This window comes from Hesperophylax consimilis, chromosome 11, assembly GCF_061612785.1.
Source record: "Hesperophylax consimilis isolate HC1 chromosome 11, BYU_Hcon_1.0, whole genome shotgun sequence".
Classification (NCBI taxonomy): Eukaryota; Metazoa; Arthropoda; class Insecta; order Trichoptera; family Limnephilidae; genus Hesperophylax; species Hesperophylax consimilis.
This window is the reverse complement of record NC_142846.1, coordinates 4,854,015-4,872,522: the sequence shown is the minus strand read 5'-3', so window position 1 is coordinate 4,872,522 and position 18,508 is coordinate 4,854,015. Positions and strand designations below refer to the sequence as shown.

The window sequence follows — 18,508 nt, the reverse complement described above, 5'->3', positions numbered from 1 at the left end:
AACTTCATAGCAAAATATCCACCATCTTACAAATTACCCAACAATCAAGCTACTTTACAATCTAGATATCCACAACGACAATACTCAGATGACAATAAAATCCACATTCCTCTACAACACACTACAAAATATGGAATAAAATCTCTTAACTTTATTGCCTAAACACTCTATAACTCTTTTCCAGATGTGTATAAAAACAGCCATCATAATCCAAAAATTCAAAGTAAGGCTTTAAAAGAATATTTTTTAAAAACAAATTAATACGAAAATTGGTAATACTTGTGTTGTTCTTTGTTGTGTTTCTTTCTCTCTTCTTTTCTATCCCCTGTATTTGTAATCGAGCATGATATATTTTTACCAATGTATTAGTGGGCAAGTACCTTCTTTAAATTCCTACCTCGGCTTTATGCTTATGTGTATATCTCTGTCTGTTTCCTTTTTTGCTTGTTATACTTAAACTCCCTTTTTTCTATTTGTGCACTTTTGTATGTAACACTTATAATTATGATATTTTTCTATTCTTGTACTGTGTCGTATGTGAAATTTATAATTTTTATACCAAAATACCAATGTAAAATTATACCTATTAACTCCCATCCATGTATTGTAAGTTCTTCAAGCACTACAATAAGTTTTGTAACCCATCGTTATTGCTCTAGCAAGAAATAAAAATAATTAAAAAAAGTATTAGTAAACTGAATTTCCAAAAACAAGAAAACAATAAAATGAAGCTCTTTGACTAATTATTTTTCACTTCATCATTCACATTCATTCTTTGTGTATTCTTAAAATTATAAATTATGTTATCATATTTCAAAAGAGCACTCTACGAATAATCAAATTCACTTTTTTTGTTGTTTGTTTTTGTTTATCCTTCCTTATAAAACCCACTGAACTGCCAAAATATTTCATCAGAAGTTTAATTTTAAAATTATAATATTATGGAAATGAACATATCTAAAAACAAATATTGTTAATATTAATAAAATGATTTTTAAAGTAAAAATATTTTTTGTTTTTCTTTCATATTTTTCGTTAAATTTCTATTTCTAACCTTCCCGCTAAAATACCTTGAAAGAATTTGATTACATTAAAAAACAAACAAAATAAAATACGGTGAATAATCCTAAATAAATTTATTATAATCTAACATTTTCCCAACGTTAATAAAACATTTTAATGGGAAAATTACAAAATCATTTTCCTACCAAAATAAATTGACAATATTATTAGAACATTTTATACAAAATACCTTTAACCAATAACATAACAAAATAAATATATGGACGCGCTGTAAAAATCTCAAATTTATTACTTTCGTTGTTGTACATAGTCTTAGTATTAAACAGTCATGCGTCGCGGTCGTGTGATACGATTTTTTGAATAGTGCCAAAATGCCTTCATGTGTGATAAGAAAGTGTTTTAATTACTCGACCAACTAGTTAAAGCCAACAAATAACGTATTATTTGTAAATACACGCAAAATAATTGTTTTTTGATTATTTTAAATGATGCAGTGGTTTTTCGTCCGAAAATTGTATGCGTCATGAAGAAAATGCGAGGCCGACTAGAGTAGAGGTCTGGTCAGTGCTGTCGCTAACTAAACCTCACTATTCAAAATAGTCATTCTGTTTATTTAAATGCTTGCGGTAAAACAAAATACAAATCAGCAGCAACAACGAGTATCAATAAGAAACTCCACCGTTTGCAAACTGTCGTTGCTCTATTATAGCACGGCACTGACTAAATACTTGACACCTCAAAATACGTCAGGTACTCTAGTCGACTTCGAGGTAGTATTTGATTCAATTTTTCCGTAGTGACATTCCAATTTCAATTGACCCATAGTTTATTCACTATTTATTCCCTTAATAAACATTTGTATTTTTAAATGGTTATCTATGTAATACATGGCCAACGTTTTCACATTTTCCGCTTAGTGTGGTGGTAGTAGGATATTTTCAAATATTGTCAGGTTATTCGTAACCCAGGAATGTTTGTCTTTCTTTAAAAAAAAAATAACAAAATAAAAAAACGCCTGAAAAAATGAATTTACTGGGAACTTAATGGTGTTTCTCACTTGCCACATTTTATCTTGATATTATGAGACAATAAGAAGTCAAGATATATTGTAACGTCATTGCTTATATTAAAATAAGTTATCACATTTCGTGTCGCTTTTCCAAGAGCATCTTCTTCACGCTAACAGCGTCCCACACGCAGAACTTGAACGGCTGAAATCATATAAAAACATCAATAATTAATGGTTTAACGTTACTTAACGTAGTTTACGGTTCAACGAACCAATTTTCTTTAGTCATTGCAACGCACTACCAAAAACAAACACGAGAATCTTTTGATTATTATTTATAAATGGGTTAAAATTTGAACTCGAGACATATATAGAATCGTAAAATTTTGTTATTCTTATATCATCTCTGCCATTTTTTTCTGCAACTTAGTATTATATTTGTTTTATTTAATTTGCATCATACAAAATAAACAGTACAATTTTTATTTCATCGTGATTAATTTTTAGGTTATTGTGCTGTGTTTTCCTTTCTCCTTCTTTAGCCCATGTCTTTTGTTATACTGTCCATTATCAGAGTGAAAAATGTAGATTGGGCTAAAGCTTGTGTTACCTAGTAGGTAGGCGAATGAGTATGTTTCTTGATACTTAATAGGAAAATACGTGAAAGTAGGTTCTTAAGTTTTATTGTGATAAAGTATTATTGTGATTTATTTTTTGGGTATTATGCTATTTTGCGTTTCCTACCTCTTGTATGTTTACAAACGTAATATAAAAAATATTAAAATATGTCAGGCAATTCAAAAAATGATTTAGATTGTGAGCTTACAAAAAAAAATATATTCGTTTTTTTTGTTTTAAAAGATGTGTTGAACCGTGAATATATATTCCTTTTACTACTAATTTAACTACTTTTAGTAACAAAAAATCCCGAAGCTAAATAATACATATTTTTTAAAGGTCGTTAGTTTTTACTTGGGAAGTAAAACAATTATGTATCTACCAATCAATAAGAATACAAAGTTATAAACTTTAAGGGTTGCTTACCTATACCACATCGTCCTGCACAGGTAAGCTGACTAGTGTTGGGGTAGGTCTGCCTATTGGTCCCGCAAACAGGGTTGTATTCCTGTGTTACCAGACAAGTTCGCATACACGCTGGGTCAGGAATGGGGGCTGGGGTGGTACTGAAAATAAAAACAAATATAACGTTTTTAACATTGAAGGTTATAATGATGATTATTGTTTGCATGACACTTTTACAGGGGCTACCGTCTTCGGAAAATCTGTGTGGGAGGTCTTTTTCAAAAGAAGAAGGAATGGTCAAGGGTCTTGAAGAGAATAACTTGTTATCATTTGAGTAAAGTCAAAATGTCAGGGGCTTGCCTTTGGCGTGATTTCTGTTTGTACATCTGTGCTGAAGAGATCAATGATGCTAATTCGTCGGTGCATTTTCTATGAATATACCGATAGAACAAGGATACAAATTTCAACCGACGGCGATGCCTGTCCAATGAAGGTTGCAATCCGTATTTTTTAATATTTAAATTACAATCCTGTAGATATAACATAAAAATAAATTACATCGTATTGAGTATAGTAGTCCCAATGAAAAAACTAATTCCGAGAAGGACAAAACTATAAACCACATACGCATATACAGTCAATGAGCCTTACTAATAAACATATGTTGAAATGATTAAGCCGTGTTTGGTGACCATATCTGAATAGCCAGGTACTTCCCCACCTTCTTCTTCGCCATCTTCTTCCCCTCCCCTCTATCTTCAGCCTCACAACATATCCCAATTGGGTGTACCATAGTCTAACTGGCTCCAGACGATTGGGAGCAGTTGAGACTCTAGATATATTTAAATATATTTAATAATAATGATTGCCCATTGGAATTAGCATCTTACGTTAAATTCTAAAACAGTTTAAGGTAAAAAAAAACAGACTGCACCTATTAAGTATTTACTTTGTTCTCTTCCTACTAAGTACTTTTCTTTTGTTTTTACATCTCAATAAACAAACTCATGATTAATTTGACATTGCGATTCAAAAAAAAATCAGGAGAGAATTTTCGCTTACTTCAGAGCTGACTTTAAAGAGTTTTTTTGTGCTTTATAGAAATAAACAGAATTATCCTTCAAAGATAACCGGTCGGTGGCCGAGTTGACATCGCGTTTGGGTCCCACCCTGGCGTAGTGTGTTCAATTCCTCGGCTGGCTAAGTCCTCCATCACAACACAAGCAACATTTTCAGCTTACTGTGGTGGTAGTAGGAGATTTTCAAATATTGTCAGGTTATGCGTAACCTGGGAAATTTTGTTTTTCGTTTAATAAAATTTAAAAAAAATAAAATGAAAATAAAAAATAAAAATAAAAAAAAGATTAAACTTGTAGGTAAATCATAGATACACATAATTCTCAAACATTTTCTATTTGAACCAAATTGTAATTTTTTAAATAAAATCCTTTGAAACGCTTCTTTCACATTAAAGATAAGGCAAGTACAGTCTTAATATAACTTTTTTGAAAACCACCATTTAAAAGTTAAAAACTCTAAGGACTTCTAAAAAAAAATCGCACTGGGGAAATGACATTCACCCATGAATAAATTAATTGTTTATAATTTAGAAATTATAAGAAATGTGGATACGTTCAGTTTAAAATTAAATAAAATAATAACAGAACTGTAAATCAACTATGAAATTTGATGAATTGTTCAAATTCTGTAAAACAGCCCGTTTAAAGCATCTGAAATAAAACAGTTTTTACTTACTTAGTTCCAGTGCCATTGCTTTGTTGCTGGCTATTGTCATTTGTATTTCCTCCTTGTTGATTATTCCCATTCCAATTTTCTTGGTTGTTTCCATTCAAGTTTCCTTGTTGCTGATTGCCACTTTGCTGATTGTTTCCAGGCCAGTTTCCTTGTTGATTGTTTCCATTCCAACCTCCTTGTTGATTATTCCCAGGCCAGTTGCCTCCTTGTTGCTGATTGTTCCCATTCCAATTATTTCCTCCTTGTTGTGGTTGTCGCCCATTGTTGTTTCCTTGCCAATTTCCTCCTTGTTGATTATGTCCAGGCCGGTTATTTCCTTGTTGCTGACTGTTTCCATTCCAAATATTTCCTCCTTGTGGTCGTCGCCCATTGTTGTTTCCTTGCCAATTGCCTCCTTGCTGACTGTTTCCTTCTAATTGATTTCCACCGGGTCTATTCTGAGATGCGTATCTGTCTTCTATTTCGATTGCACTATTTAAGATGTCGTCATCAGGGAACGTGACATCGGAGTCGGAATCTGATTGTCTCCTCTCCCTGAGTACTGACTGGACTGACGATGAAAAGTGGTACGCCAGGATAACTGCAAATATAAAAATGAACTTTTAGAAAATTTAAATATCAATACATTACAAAGGTTTTTATTCTATCAGAGAAAAAAATATGCACTATATACGCAATGCAGTTAGGTTTTTATACCAAAGATACATTATTTGAATGTGATATTAATAAATACCTAAAACCATGGTTAACAGCATATTGCTATTTACTCAATTATGTCATTTGCAAAGCTTAGGGATTTTGTTTGGAAATGTTTGAAATGCATTTACATATGGGTTTAATTTACACATTTAATTTTGTTTGAAATCCGTTTATTGAAATGATAACGATGAACATTAAAATAAATGCATTCTGTTTGGATAGGTAGGTTTTACGTTATGAATTAATGGAGTTACTTCATTGATTTGATATATTTCACTAACTGTCCCAAGTTATTCAATAAAATTGTCGATTTTCAATAAAATTGGTCAAATTAACGCTTCAAAAACCAACCACAGAATGCATTATTTCGTACACTGTCATTCATATATTATTACATCAATTATATAATTTAACAAACTTACTAACTTATTCAGTCAAAATTATTGTAAATTAAAATAAAGCCAGAAAAATCTTATTTCGTTAGGTCGACGTAGATGTTATTTGGATGGTATGCTCATTTTGGGTATCTGTAATTTATTACAGCAAGGGATAAAATAAAACTGATTTTTTATGTAATTCTTTACATGAGCAAATGCCCTTTAATAAAAAATTATAAACTATAAAAAATACGTACTTCATAGTAAATTAATGTATTTGTGAAAATTTTATTTTATTAACTTTTCCAGAAACGCCAGTCAATTTGCCTGGTTAGTGTAAATTCCTAAATATTCAATCAAAGAAGAGCATAAATATCTTAAAAATTCAGAATGGCAATAAACCACAAAGTGCTTTTCTGAAAAGTTTATAATTAGATTATGTACAAAACCTTTTAAATGGAATAACATAATTTTTGGAACCAGAACAAATAATAAAGACAAAATTTTAAAAAAATTCCAAAATAAATATGAGGGTTAATTTATTCATAATATCCATTATAATTTGTAAGTTATTCCTTCAGTATTTTTTTAAAAAGAAACAAAGTATAAATTGCTGATTGGTGATGGTCACATTATAATTTATAATAAAACATTAACAAGGTTTACATCTCTTTCAATATTACCAAATTAATTCAAATGCCTGTGTGCACAAGAAAAGTTTATTAGATGAATTTGCGTTACAATTTAATAATGAAATAGTTTGAGAGAATTTCAGTATAGCCTTGGTGTAAGACCACCATTCAGAATTGACACGTTCCTTGAAATGGCTTTAGCCGTGTTTGGTGATCAGACCTGAATAACCAGGTACTCCCCCACATTCCTCTTCCTCGTCTCCTTCTCCTCCTCACAACCTTCAGTCTCACAAAACACCCCAATTGGGGATGCCATGATCTTTTTTTATTTTTTTTTTATTATTATTTTTTTTTATATTTAACAATTTTTTATATAAGATAATGTGTCCTTACTGGGGTACCCCGTTCTAAGGTCACATTGTACATGGTTATATGTTTGAAATAGTATAAGTACATATGTTAAAATACTACATAGAAAATTAAAAAACAATATTTAGATAAAAAATAAAACATAATACAAGCTTTAGTCGTTGTTGGGTTGCAAAATTATATCTATATTTTTCCTTCCCATATCCATAATCCATTTCTTAATGTTTCTTTTGAAGTCAGTTATTTTTTTAATGTTTTTTATTTCAAAAGGGAGGACATTAAATAATTTTATAGAATAATACTGCATATTTCTTTGTCCAAAAGTTGTTTTAGTTGTAGGTTGGTGTAACATGTGTTGTAATGTGGATCTTGTGAGTCTGTCTGAGTTTGTCTGTGTAAAGTTGTCCTGGTTTTTGAATGCGTAAATTAGTATATCTTTTGCGTATAATTGTTTTGGTGTCATTACATTCAGGGGTTTAAAAACATAGTCGGTAGGAGTTCTGATGGGGATCCTAAATATAATTTTTAGAATTGCCTTTTGTGTTATGAGGACTGGTTTTATAGTGGAATCGCATGAACTTCCCCATCCGATAAGACCATATTGTAGTTGAGATTGGGCTAATGCGTAGTAGATTTGAATTAATTGTTCTTTATCTAAAATGTTTCTTATTGTTTTGAAGAAATAGGTTATTTTTTTAATTTGTTGCTCACATTTTCTATTTGGGAGTTCCAATTTAAGTTTTGATCAATAATTATCCCAAGGTATTTTATTGTTTGAATTTCAATCAATTTTGGGCAGTTGCAAGGAATTTCATGGTTCGCGGTTAAACAATTTTTATGAATTTTTATGTTTAGGTTTGAATTGACTTTATCTGTCTGTTTGTTGTAAATTTTGAATTTAATATATTAAGTTTTTGTATCATTTAATGTTAGTGAATTTGTATCAAGCCATTGTTTTACCTGATTCATCCCTTCTTCAGCTTTTACGAATACAGTCTCCCACGACTTTCCATGGAAGAGAAGAACTGTGTCGTCTGCGAAACTAATTACTGAGCCGTGACAGTTTAGATTACATAGATCATTTATATATATCAGGAATAAAATCGGCCCTAAGACACTGCCTTGTGGAACTCCGTATTGAATTGGTATTGGTTGACTTGATTCATTTTTAATCCTGACTAGTTGTGACCTTTTTGACATATAGCTTTGAATGAGATTCAGTTCACGACCTACGATTCCAATCTTTTTGAGTTTTTCTAGAAGATATGTATGATCAATTGTATCAAAAGCTTTACATAGATCTAAAAATATTCCGATACACTTATTACCATTAACGAGACAATGTTTTATACTTTTTAAAAAAGAAGCGATGGCATCGGAAGTTCCCATATTTTTTCTAAAGCCGTATTGATTTTCAGACAGTATGCGGTTTTTTTCAAGATATTGAGTGAACTGTTTCTTAATAACTTTCTCTACTATTTTTGAAAGATTATTCAATATTGTTATCGGTCTATAGTTACTTATATCCGCTTTATTTCCGGCTTTAAAGATTGGTATAACAGAACCCAATTTAAGCGATGCAGGAAAGATACCATCCTTGATACATCTGTTCACAAGGTGGAGAAGTGGTTGGATTAGTTCATCTCTAGTTGATTTAATTATTCTCATTAAAATGCCATCTGATCCGGAAGTGAGTGTTGGTTTCAATGAATCTATAATTATTTTAATGTCATCTGCCGTAACTGTATTTAATTTAAAGGTGATATTATTAGTTAGTGCGTTGTTATTCTCATTAGCAGTACAAAGAGGTTTAACGATTTTTTTAGCTAAATTAGAACCGACATTGGAGAAATATTCATTTACAAATTGGACTATTTCCCTTGGATGTTCTTTCATATTTAATTTTTGATTTGGTGTATCCAGTTCGAAAATATCACTGTTTTTATTGTTGTTAGTATATGTCATCTCCCTAATAATTTTCCAGACAAGTTTAGGGTCGTTATTACAGTCTTGAATTTGACTTTTATAAAAGTTACCTCTGGCATATTTCAGAAGTTTGGAACACATATTTCTATAATGTTTATAAAGATTTAGTAATGGAAGATAAAGTGGGTTTTTTTTAGTTTTCAAGTGTAATTTGTCTCTAATTCTTATATTTTTTAGAAGTCCTTGAGTAATCCAAGGTTTTTTTATTTTACGTTTGTGTGAAGTCTGTGTTGTGAATGATTCTGAACATTTATGAATATTTGTTTGAACAATGTTTGTAAACGAGTGCCAGCAATCTTGAAAATCTTTAATTTTAAGTAATTCTCCCCAATCTTCCGATTTTAGTAAATCCTTTAATTTGTTAACATTAATTCTTTTTTTAACAAGTGTGTTTTTAATATATGTTTGTGTATTTTGAAGTTGAATGGTGAGTAGTAGTGTAAAGTGGTCAGTAATATTGGAATGGTGAACGGCGGTACAGTATGGTTTATTTGTTTTTACCATGATGTGGTCAATACAGGAGGCAGATACAGTTTGAGCGTTTTCGTTATATCCTAATCTTGTTGGTACATTAACTGCACTGATCAGTCCATGATGCAGCAAAAGTAGTTGGTAGTCATAACACTGCGGGTGTTTCTGTCCTGTATTTAGTAGATTAATATTAATGTCCCCAATTGAGTACACGTTCCGAACATCTCGTAGTAGGGTTAGCTCATCATCCAGGGAATTAAGAAAGGGAGATATGTCTCTTTTTGACGGTGATCTGTATATCCCGAATATTGAGATGTCATTATTAATGTTTATCAGTAGACAGTTTGCGTCTCTGAGTTGAATTTCCTTTACAATTCCTTGGATCTCATTTTTAAGATAAATTATCACTCCGTCATTCTGACTTTTATGTTGCGTGGAGTTATATACCTTATATTTGTCCAGATGTTTTGGTGAATATGTTTCTTTTTTTATACGATATTCTGTGAGTATGATAATGTCGATTTCCTCACCAAGTTGCTCTAGCATCACTGTCAACTCTACGAAATTTTTGTTGATGCTTCTAATATTCTGGTGTATTTTTATTAGTATTTTTAATGTTTTTGTTTTTTTTGTTTTGTATCTAGTCATTAATTTCTCGTATTGTTGAAGTTGTGATGATTTCGGGAGAAGGGTAATCGAATTCAATCTCAGTTAATGGATCCATTTTTGGTATAAGTGTTCAATATATTATAGATGGTTATTGAATTTATTGTTTGTTTACATGATTTTATTTTCGAGGTCGTAATGATTTTTTATTTCAAATATTGGAGAGTCTTCGGATTTTCGTGCCAGTAATTTTCCATTTTTAAACCAAATGAATTTGATTTTTTTTTCTTTTGCCCTTATTTTAGTGTTCCATGGAAGATTTTTGTAGTATGGCGTCAGGGCTTCATTTACGTAAACCTTTTTATTGACATCTGCTAAAAGAAGGGAGACATTGTTATTTTTTCTGGCATTCATCATTGTTATTTTTTTGTGTCATCTTTGAAGGTAAATATTAGACGTGGTGGTTTTATTTCAGTAGGTTTTATATATTTGTATTGGTCCACTGTTTCTAAATTAATTCCAAAGGCTGAGCTAATTCTGTTGGCTATTTCTTGTGGTGGTTCGTTCGGCGATACTCTGAATCCGTTGACTTCTACACAAGTTTTTAATTCCCTTTGTTCAGATTCAGATATTTTCGTTTCAAGTGCAACTATTCTTTTTTCTTTGTTTTCCAAATCTTCCATTATTTTTTGGTGTTGTTTCGGAAGGTCGAGAATTTTATTTAATTTTTCATTTATGTCATCATATCTATCGCTCACAAATTGAGTTGATTTTTTTAGATCGGTTAATTCCGTCTCTAATTTTGTAAACAATTGTGATTTCAACTCACCCAGTTTACGATCAATGTATTCGGTGAGCGAGTCCATGATTTTTTGAAGTTCAATGGCGGATCTTGTTGCTGACATGATGTTTGTAATGACACAATTAAATAATTCCAATAGCTTGTGGAGTAATGCACTGTAATCACACTAAGATTGAGAAATTTTGCGCCTGTCAACTGGCAAGTAGGCAATATGGCTAACTTATCGGTCAGCCTGGAAATAAGTATACAGGTACTTTGCGTGTTGACGAAAACAATGACGCCTTGATACGCTTCGAAATTTAAATGTTTGATATTTTTATTATTTTATCGATTTGAGCACTCTTTTTTGAATTATGTGTTCAACTGAAATGGTAAGTCCACTAGGTACTTCACTGATATGAGTTAAATTGTTTTTTGTAGAATTATAAGATTGAACAATCACTCTGTTTTGTCACTGAATGTATATTTTTAAATGCAGATAATGGCGAAAGGTGATATTCTTTAGAAATAGAATTAAGCACAAAGTTTCACTTATGTGATGTATTCACTTTTTCACTAATATTTGTTGTTGGTTTCCTTGTGATTGAGAGAACCATAAGTTTGTTTATTCTCTTGATTAGTAACTGAATGTATGTTTTTTTTTTTATGGCAGATAATGCCGGAAAGACACTTTATTTTGAAAAAACTCAATCCACAGGCGAAGCGCGATCGTCGTTTTAGTGAGTTTAGCACTTTACACTTACCTATTAGTACTTGAAATTTTAATACTTTTATATTCAGTAAGCTAGGAGATGATAGACAAACGTCAGTTCAGTAGTAGGTAGATATTCGTATTCCAATTCTTATTCCAACCATCTCACTAGTTACAAACGATTAGGAGCAGTTGGGACTCTTGCGCGGTATTAATATATATATATATGGGAACCTTAAGGTACGAGCCCATATTTTTTCAACCACATGCTGAATATCGGAGCCCATTGTCAATCTATAACATTAGAAGTCCAAGTGTTTTGTTTAGACGGAGTTTTATTTAATGAGAGAATTTTTGAGAAAACCCGTAGACAATACAGTTCATAATATAACTAGAATGATCGATAGTCATAATTAAATCAAAAAGTCCTGAGTGCTTAATGAACTAATAATTAAATGTTTATGTGCAAAAAAAAAAGATATATACATATATATGTAGCGGTAGCTACTAGAAGGTACGGAAACGTTGATACATGCGACCCGCATCGCATTAGAACCTACTAGTAGGACATCGCATCTACTTACTCGCGATTTGCTAGTTTGTTCTCCAACGCATTTGCTATAGGTATATAATGCGGCTACGTCGAGGTACCTAAGTCAGTCAGTAATTAGAAGCTATAGAGTCTTACAAGTGAGTACCCGGCAGCTTTTGCTGACCCCCATCACGCACCCACATTAGGGTTGAGAATAAAGGTGAGGCGTATTTATCGTACCCAGTAAAAGTACCGGGTATTTCCATGCGATACTTTGTACTTGTGACAGATCTCCAAAATACCTGGTTCCAAAATACTCATAAGTATTTTATATCGGGACTAAATATTATAAATACGACGGGTATTTTTGACGGTTATTTCCGTTGGGTATTTGTGACTAGTATTTCTTATGATGATATTTTGCGCCCCCCCCCCATGGATTTCGAAAAATTATTGTGGGGAATCACAGATGAGTTTTTGGTTGTGGGGAAGTTTCAGTAAAGTTCTGTAACAACCCCTCTCCCCCACGGATGGATTTCAAATATTTTGTGGAGAAGTACTCATTTTTAATGGGGGAATCAAGCTCAAGCCTACGTAGAAAATTTGTGGGGAATATGTGGGCAGAATTTATGCGAGTGCATTAGAATTACGTATTCTAAATCAATCTTCAGGTCGGTATTAAACACTTTTGAGTATTTTGTCACCGGTATTTTTACCAGGTATTTCTCTGTACCTGTACTCATTGTACCCAGTAACGAAAAGTACTCATAGGACCCACCTCTAGTTGAGAGTCCGCCTCCAACGATCATAGCAAACCACTTGGGATGACCTATGAAAGGGGTGTTGGTTATTGAAAGAACGTTTCCCGAAGAGGCAGTTCCCATACCCGCCTCCGAAATGCTTTATTCATTTTTCCATTGCTTCCGGCATTAGTTTGTCAGCTGGGGGCTTAATTTTAGGCAAATTGGCTAAGGGAATCCATACATGATATTATAGAATAATAACCCTGAGCTTTTTTTATACGAACTTTAAAGTCTTTATTTCAATTTGAATCGAATAAAGAAGAACACAACATATGAGATGTGGGCGTATTCTGTGTTAAAAAAGTCAGACAAATTTGAAATTCCTTTAGTTAGTCTAAGTACAAATTAAAAAATTAAATGGAATAGTTATATACGACGTCAAGCAGTGTAAGAGAGAAGGAGTATGCAATGTTGATTGGCTGTCTCTATTTTATATATCGATGATCCATTATTAAACTGCAACAATTCCAAATATCTTGTTTTGAGATATTCAATATTAATTTTTGCGCATATCTAAATATTTGTGCAAATTATCAAATTTGAAAATGCACGGACATAACCGTCAGTTTTAAATGGAAACAATTCGAAATAGATTAAGGACGGGTTGTTTCGGAGAATTTGAACAATTCATCAAATTTCAACGTTCATTTTCCAGTTCTGCGAAAGATTTTTTCAAGTTCTGTTTTTATTTCAGTTCTGTCAAGCCAATAACCTATAATGATTTATTAACAGAACTTGCATAGGACTTTCACAGACCCCGAAAATGAATGTTGAAATTTGATGAATTGTTCAAATTCTCCGAAACAACCCGTCCTAAATATTTCAAAATTTCTAGCAGATTTTTCAACTTTTAAGCAGATACACAGTTGTAATGATTTTGTTGCTGTTTATTTTGTTATCTTTTGATAACCATTTCGTAATTAAAGGTTTTTTGGACTTGTCTTGTCTTTGGTGACGTTAATTACTCGGCAGGCATTTCTATTTTATGGTGAGTATTACCTACTCTGCAAAGACTAAGTTTCCTCTGGAAACAGATGGAGTGTATAAACTCAGCTGTTCCGGATGTGACAAAGTCTATATAGGCCAGACAGAGCGGACTATCTCCAAAAGGATTTCAGAACATTTCAGAGCTTGTAAACTCGGCCACCCTGACAAATCGGCAATTGCCGAGCATCTGATTGACACCGGGCATTACTTTGGATTTGTTCCTGAAATCTTGGGGAGACCCAAAACTTATAGAGCACGGCTGATTACGGAAGCCATTGAAATTCATAAAAATCCCGTAAACATTAATAGAGACGATGGAGCTAAGCTCAATAGTTCTTGGTATCCGGTAATTGACGGCTACACCAGAGCTAAACGAAGAAAAACCACTTTAAATAAAAAATAAAAAATAAAAATGATACGTTAATGTTAGCTCAGAGGGTTGGAGCTGGCAACACGGTATCACAACCTCATACTTAAGCTCACATTTTAACACAACCTCAAATAGATAGATAGAGAGAGATCGTTTTTGTGGTTTGTGACACAACCACACAAGCGTTTTTGTCTGGCTTGTGTACTCAGCCAGGTCCCGCTACTTTTGCCGGCCGGAGGAATCCCGCCGGCCCCCTGAGTAGGCGCTCGCGCCCCTAACTGCCTTTCTTAAGGCAAAGCTTTTTTAGCGCAAATACTCAATACTACGCAGATTTACGCTGGCCCCCACAAACCGCCCGCAAGCACCCAAGAAGTGTTCCCTTTTTAAGAGGAGGCACCGACTTCCACAAGTCAAGATGTTCCCGACGAGGATGCTCCCCGCTGACCACGAGGACTCCCCGGTCGTGGTACCGCCCGGCGCTCACCAAATTACGCATCGCACTAAGACCGGGACCGTGCGCCTTACGATCCCCGCACCACAGCCCCGCCCCGAGGACCCAAGGACCCGGAGACCATCCACCACCACGGCTTCCACGACGCCCGACGCCACCGAGATGACGGAGCCCGCAGCAGGACCCTCTTGGGCAGCAGGACCCAGTTCTGCCCCCACGCGCCCCCCGATAGGCCCAGCGTCGGCCTACGTGGCGCCCCCGAGACCGCAGCAGCCGATGGAGACGGCTGCCCCCCAGGATGGAGGCTGGACGAGGCCGTCCAACCCCGTGAAGAGGCCCATGTCCCCACGGGGACCACAACCACTCCAGTGTGGCAACCGTTTTGAAGAGTTGCCCGAGGTAAGCGAAGGCGCTGGCGCGCCGCGTATAAAGCGTGCCAATACTAATACATCTTTCTCTCCCGCAGGTACCGGCAGGAGAGACCGCGTTCCCCCGGTTGTGATGACCCTGGGGAACATGAAACACGCGCAGATCACAGCTGCGGTGCAAGGACATCTGGGGGCTGGTAAGCTCTTCACTTTCAGATACAACAGGGGCGGCACGGCTAACATCTTCGTGCGCACGATGGAGGACCACCGCGCCCTTACCAACGGGCTGCGAGCGGAGGCTCGCGGCTTCCACACGTTCACGGCCGAAGCGGAAAAGATGAAAAAGGCCGTCATCAAGGGCCTGCCGCTCGTCGAAGTGGAAGAAATAAAGGCAGATCTGGAATCACAAGGATTCCCAGCAGTGAAGGTGGTCAAAATGACCGCCTCAATTGAGTATCCCCTATACTTAGCACACTTCAATAAGGAAGTCAACATGGGACAGCTGCGTGCGGCCGTCAAATATCTGTGCCACTGCCGCATTGCCTCAATTGAGTATCCCCTATACTTAGCACACTTCAATAAGGAAGTCAACATGGGACAGCTGCGTGCGGCCGTCAAATATCTGTGCCACTGCCGCATTCGCCTCCAGAAGCACAGGAGCAACCATTTACAGCACGGCACCCAGTGCTACAGGTGCCAAGACTTCGAGCATGGGTCCCGAAACTGCTCGCACACAGCAAGGTGCGTAAAATGCTTACTGGAGCATGCTTCGGCAGAATGCCCCAAGAAGACAAGAGATGAGCCCGCCGCATGCTGCAACTGCTCAGGCCCGCATCCCGCCAACTACAGAGGCTGCCCCAAGCGGGTAGCGTACGTTGCCTCCATACAGCAGCGACCTGCCAGAAGGGCCCAACGCCCACCGGCAGAACAGAACCCGAGCAGGCCACCTCCTCAGCCGAGGACGGATGGACGCACATGGGCCAACGTAGCCGGAGGCACCGCCCCCGCCCAACAGCAGCGCGAGCCCGTGCCGCCCCCACAGCCCCGCCCCCAGCCCCGCCCACAGCAGGAGCACGTGCGCGCGCCCGACTCCTCAGAGGACAACCTGGATTTGATGGCCCTGCTCCAAGGACTCCTGAGGATGCAATCACAGCTCGCCCGCTGCACAACAAGAGCAGACAAGCTCGTCATCCTGATAGAGCTCCTCGATGCCTAATACCGAGACGGTGAAAGTCCTCGTATGGAACGCATTTAGCGTGCGCAACAAGACAGACGAACTGCTCGCTTTGGCAAACGAATTACACACCGACATTATTCTTATCAGAATCTCACTTGAATCCAAGCGTACCGCTGAGAGTGCAAGGTTTCGAGATTTATCGTGACGACCGACAAGGAAGATCAGGCGGAGGAACCGCAATATTCGTTCGGCAATCTATGACGTCCACAAGAATCCCCACTCCGAAGTTGAAGTACGCCGAAGCCACGATTATCGAAGTCACCATAGAGGGTAGAGCGCACACCATCATCTCCGTATACTGCACCCAACGTAACCTAGTGAGAGAAGATCTCAATAAATTGCTCTATCTGGGACCGATTGTTGTGATGGGAGGTGACTTGAACGCCAAACACAACTATTGGAATAACTACAGAGGAAATGCGAACGGAAATACGCTCTTTACACACATGCAGACAAATACCTATTCGATAATGGCGCCCGACAGACCTACGTACTACTCGCAACTATCTAGATATCCGAGTACACTGGACATAGTACTCGAGAAAAATGTCAAGACAATATCTCCACTGCGCACACTAGACGAACTGTCTTCGGACCACCTGCCCGTGAGCTTTACTATAGGCGGCACAACTTCAAGGACCCCCAGAAAACAGCGCAATTACAAGGATGCGAACTGGGAAGGATTCAAAAAAGAAGTCAACGAACGAATTCATCTCACTTCGGGAACTCTGCGCTCGCCACAAGAAATCGACGCAGCTACAAGCACTCTCACAGAGATTCTTCAAACAGCACAGGATACACACATTCCTCTCAAAGAAATACACCCATACACGATCAAGCTTCCCAAGTACGTTCTATCGCTCATCAAGGAGAAAAATCGCCTGCGACGCATGTTTTACCGCACACGCGACGAATATTTCAAGACAGCGTACAACTGCATGCAGAGGGAAATCAAGACCGAAATCGCAGAACTCAAGCGCGAACTTTGGGACAAAAAAGTCGCATCACTCACGCCGAAGGATAATTCCCTATGGAAAATGGCAAGCGCGCTGCGACATAAAGACTTCACAATCCCCCCGCTACAGAAATTGAACGGCCCCGGGACGGCGCTTTCGCTACAAGAAAAAGCTGAAACACTCGCCGACGGGTTCGAGAGAGCCTACGCCGCTACAGACGGCCTTTCCGACCCGGCTACGGACCGGATCGTAGCTGACTCTCTGCGAGACTTGAGGGAAGCAGAGCAGACAAACGCTGAAGATATTCACTTTGCTACGCCAAGCGAGATTGCTGTCACAATCAGGCGATTGAGAACAAACAAGGCGCCGGGAAGCGATCAAATTCACAACATTTTACTCAAACATCTCCCTCAAAAAGCCATCATCTACACAACAAAATTGTTCAATGCCTGCCTCATGACCGGGCATTTCCCCCAGATTTGGAAATCGGCGACCGTGCTGCCTTTCGCAAAGCCGAATAAAGATAGAACGCAGCCGACAAGTTACCGGCCGATTAGCCTATTATCTACGCTGAGCAAGGTATTTGAACAAATTATACTCAACAGGCTTGTACCGCACCACGACGACAACAAAACATTGCCAGACGAGCAGTTCGGCTTCAGAAAGAGGCACTCCACGACCCATCAACTCACCAGAGTAGCGGAATACATCGCAAGAAAATTTAACGAACATCGCTTCACCGCCGCTGCGCTCATCGACCTAGAGAAGGCATTCGACACCGTATGGATAGGCGGGCTCGTGCATAAACTGCACCGCACTAACACGCCCATATACCTAACGAGACTGATACAGGAATACCTAAAGAATAGATCGTTCAGAGTGTTCATAAGGAACGTGCTATCTTCAATGCGTGAGATTCCAAAAGGCGTGCCGCAAGGAAGTTTACTTGGACCATTTCTCTTCATTCTGTTTACCTTCGACATCCCCCGAGACGAGAGATGCAATCTGTCTATCTACGCAGATGACGTCAAACTATACGTTTCCTCGCTGAAAGCGAATATGGCCGCTATTTACCTACAGAGGGCGCTCGACGCGCTCGTAGAATACTACAAAAAATGGCGCCTGAAACTGAACGAGGCGAAAACTGAAGCCATCATGTTCACGAGAAAACGTGTAAACAGAACACCTGACTTTAACATCGAAATGGGAGGACACAGCATAGAATGGAAAGATGAAGTGACATATCTGGGCCTGACCATGGACTCCCGCCTCAACTGGAAATCTCACCAAGCGAAGATGCACACGCGCACGCGACAAGCGATCGGCATGATGAAGCCAATTTTCAATAGACGGAGTCCGCT

General features: G+C 37.1%; 1 protein-coding gene across 1 annotated transcript in view; it reads right to left on the bottom strand.

The window, feature by feature from the left end:
* Window positions 1-1,289: 1,289 nt before the first annotated feature.
* Window positions 1,290-18,508, bottom strand: part of LOC149419678 (uncharacterized) — a 32,736-nt gene continuing 15,517 nt past the window's right edge. Inside the window, exons 2-4 of the mRNA XM_089636983.1 lie at window positions 4,811-5,390; window positions 3,077-3,216; window positions 1,290-2,234 (exon numbers count right to left, since the gene is read on the bottom strand). Of these exons, the coding sequence (XP_089493109.1) occupies window positions 2,203-2,234; window positions 3,077-3,216; window positions 4,811-5,390 (752 nt within the window). The 3' untranslated portion in view covers window positions 1,290-2,202. The remainder of the gene's footprint in view (window positions 2,235-3,076; window positions 3,217-4,810; window positions 5,391-18,508) is intronic.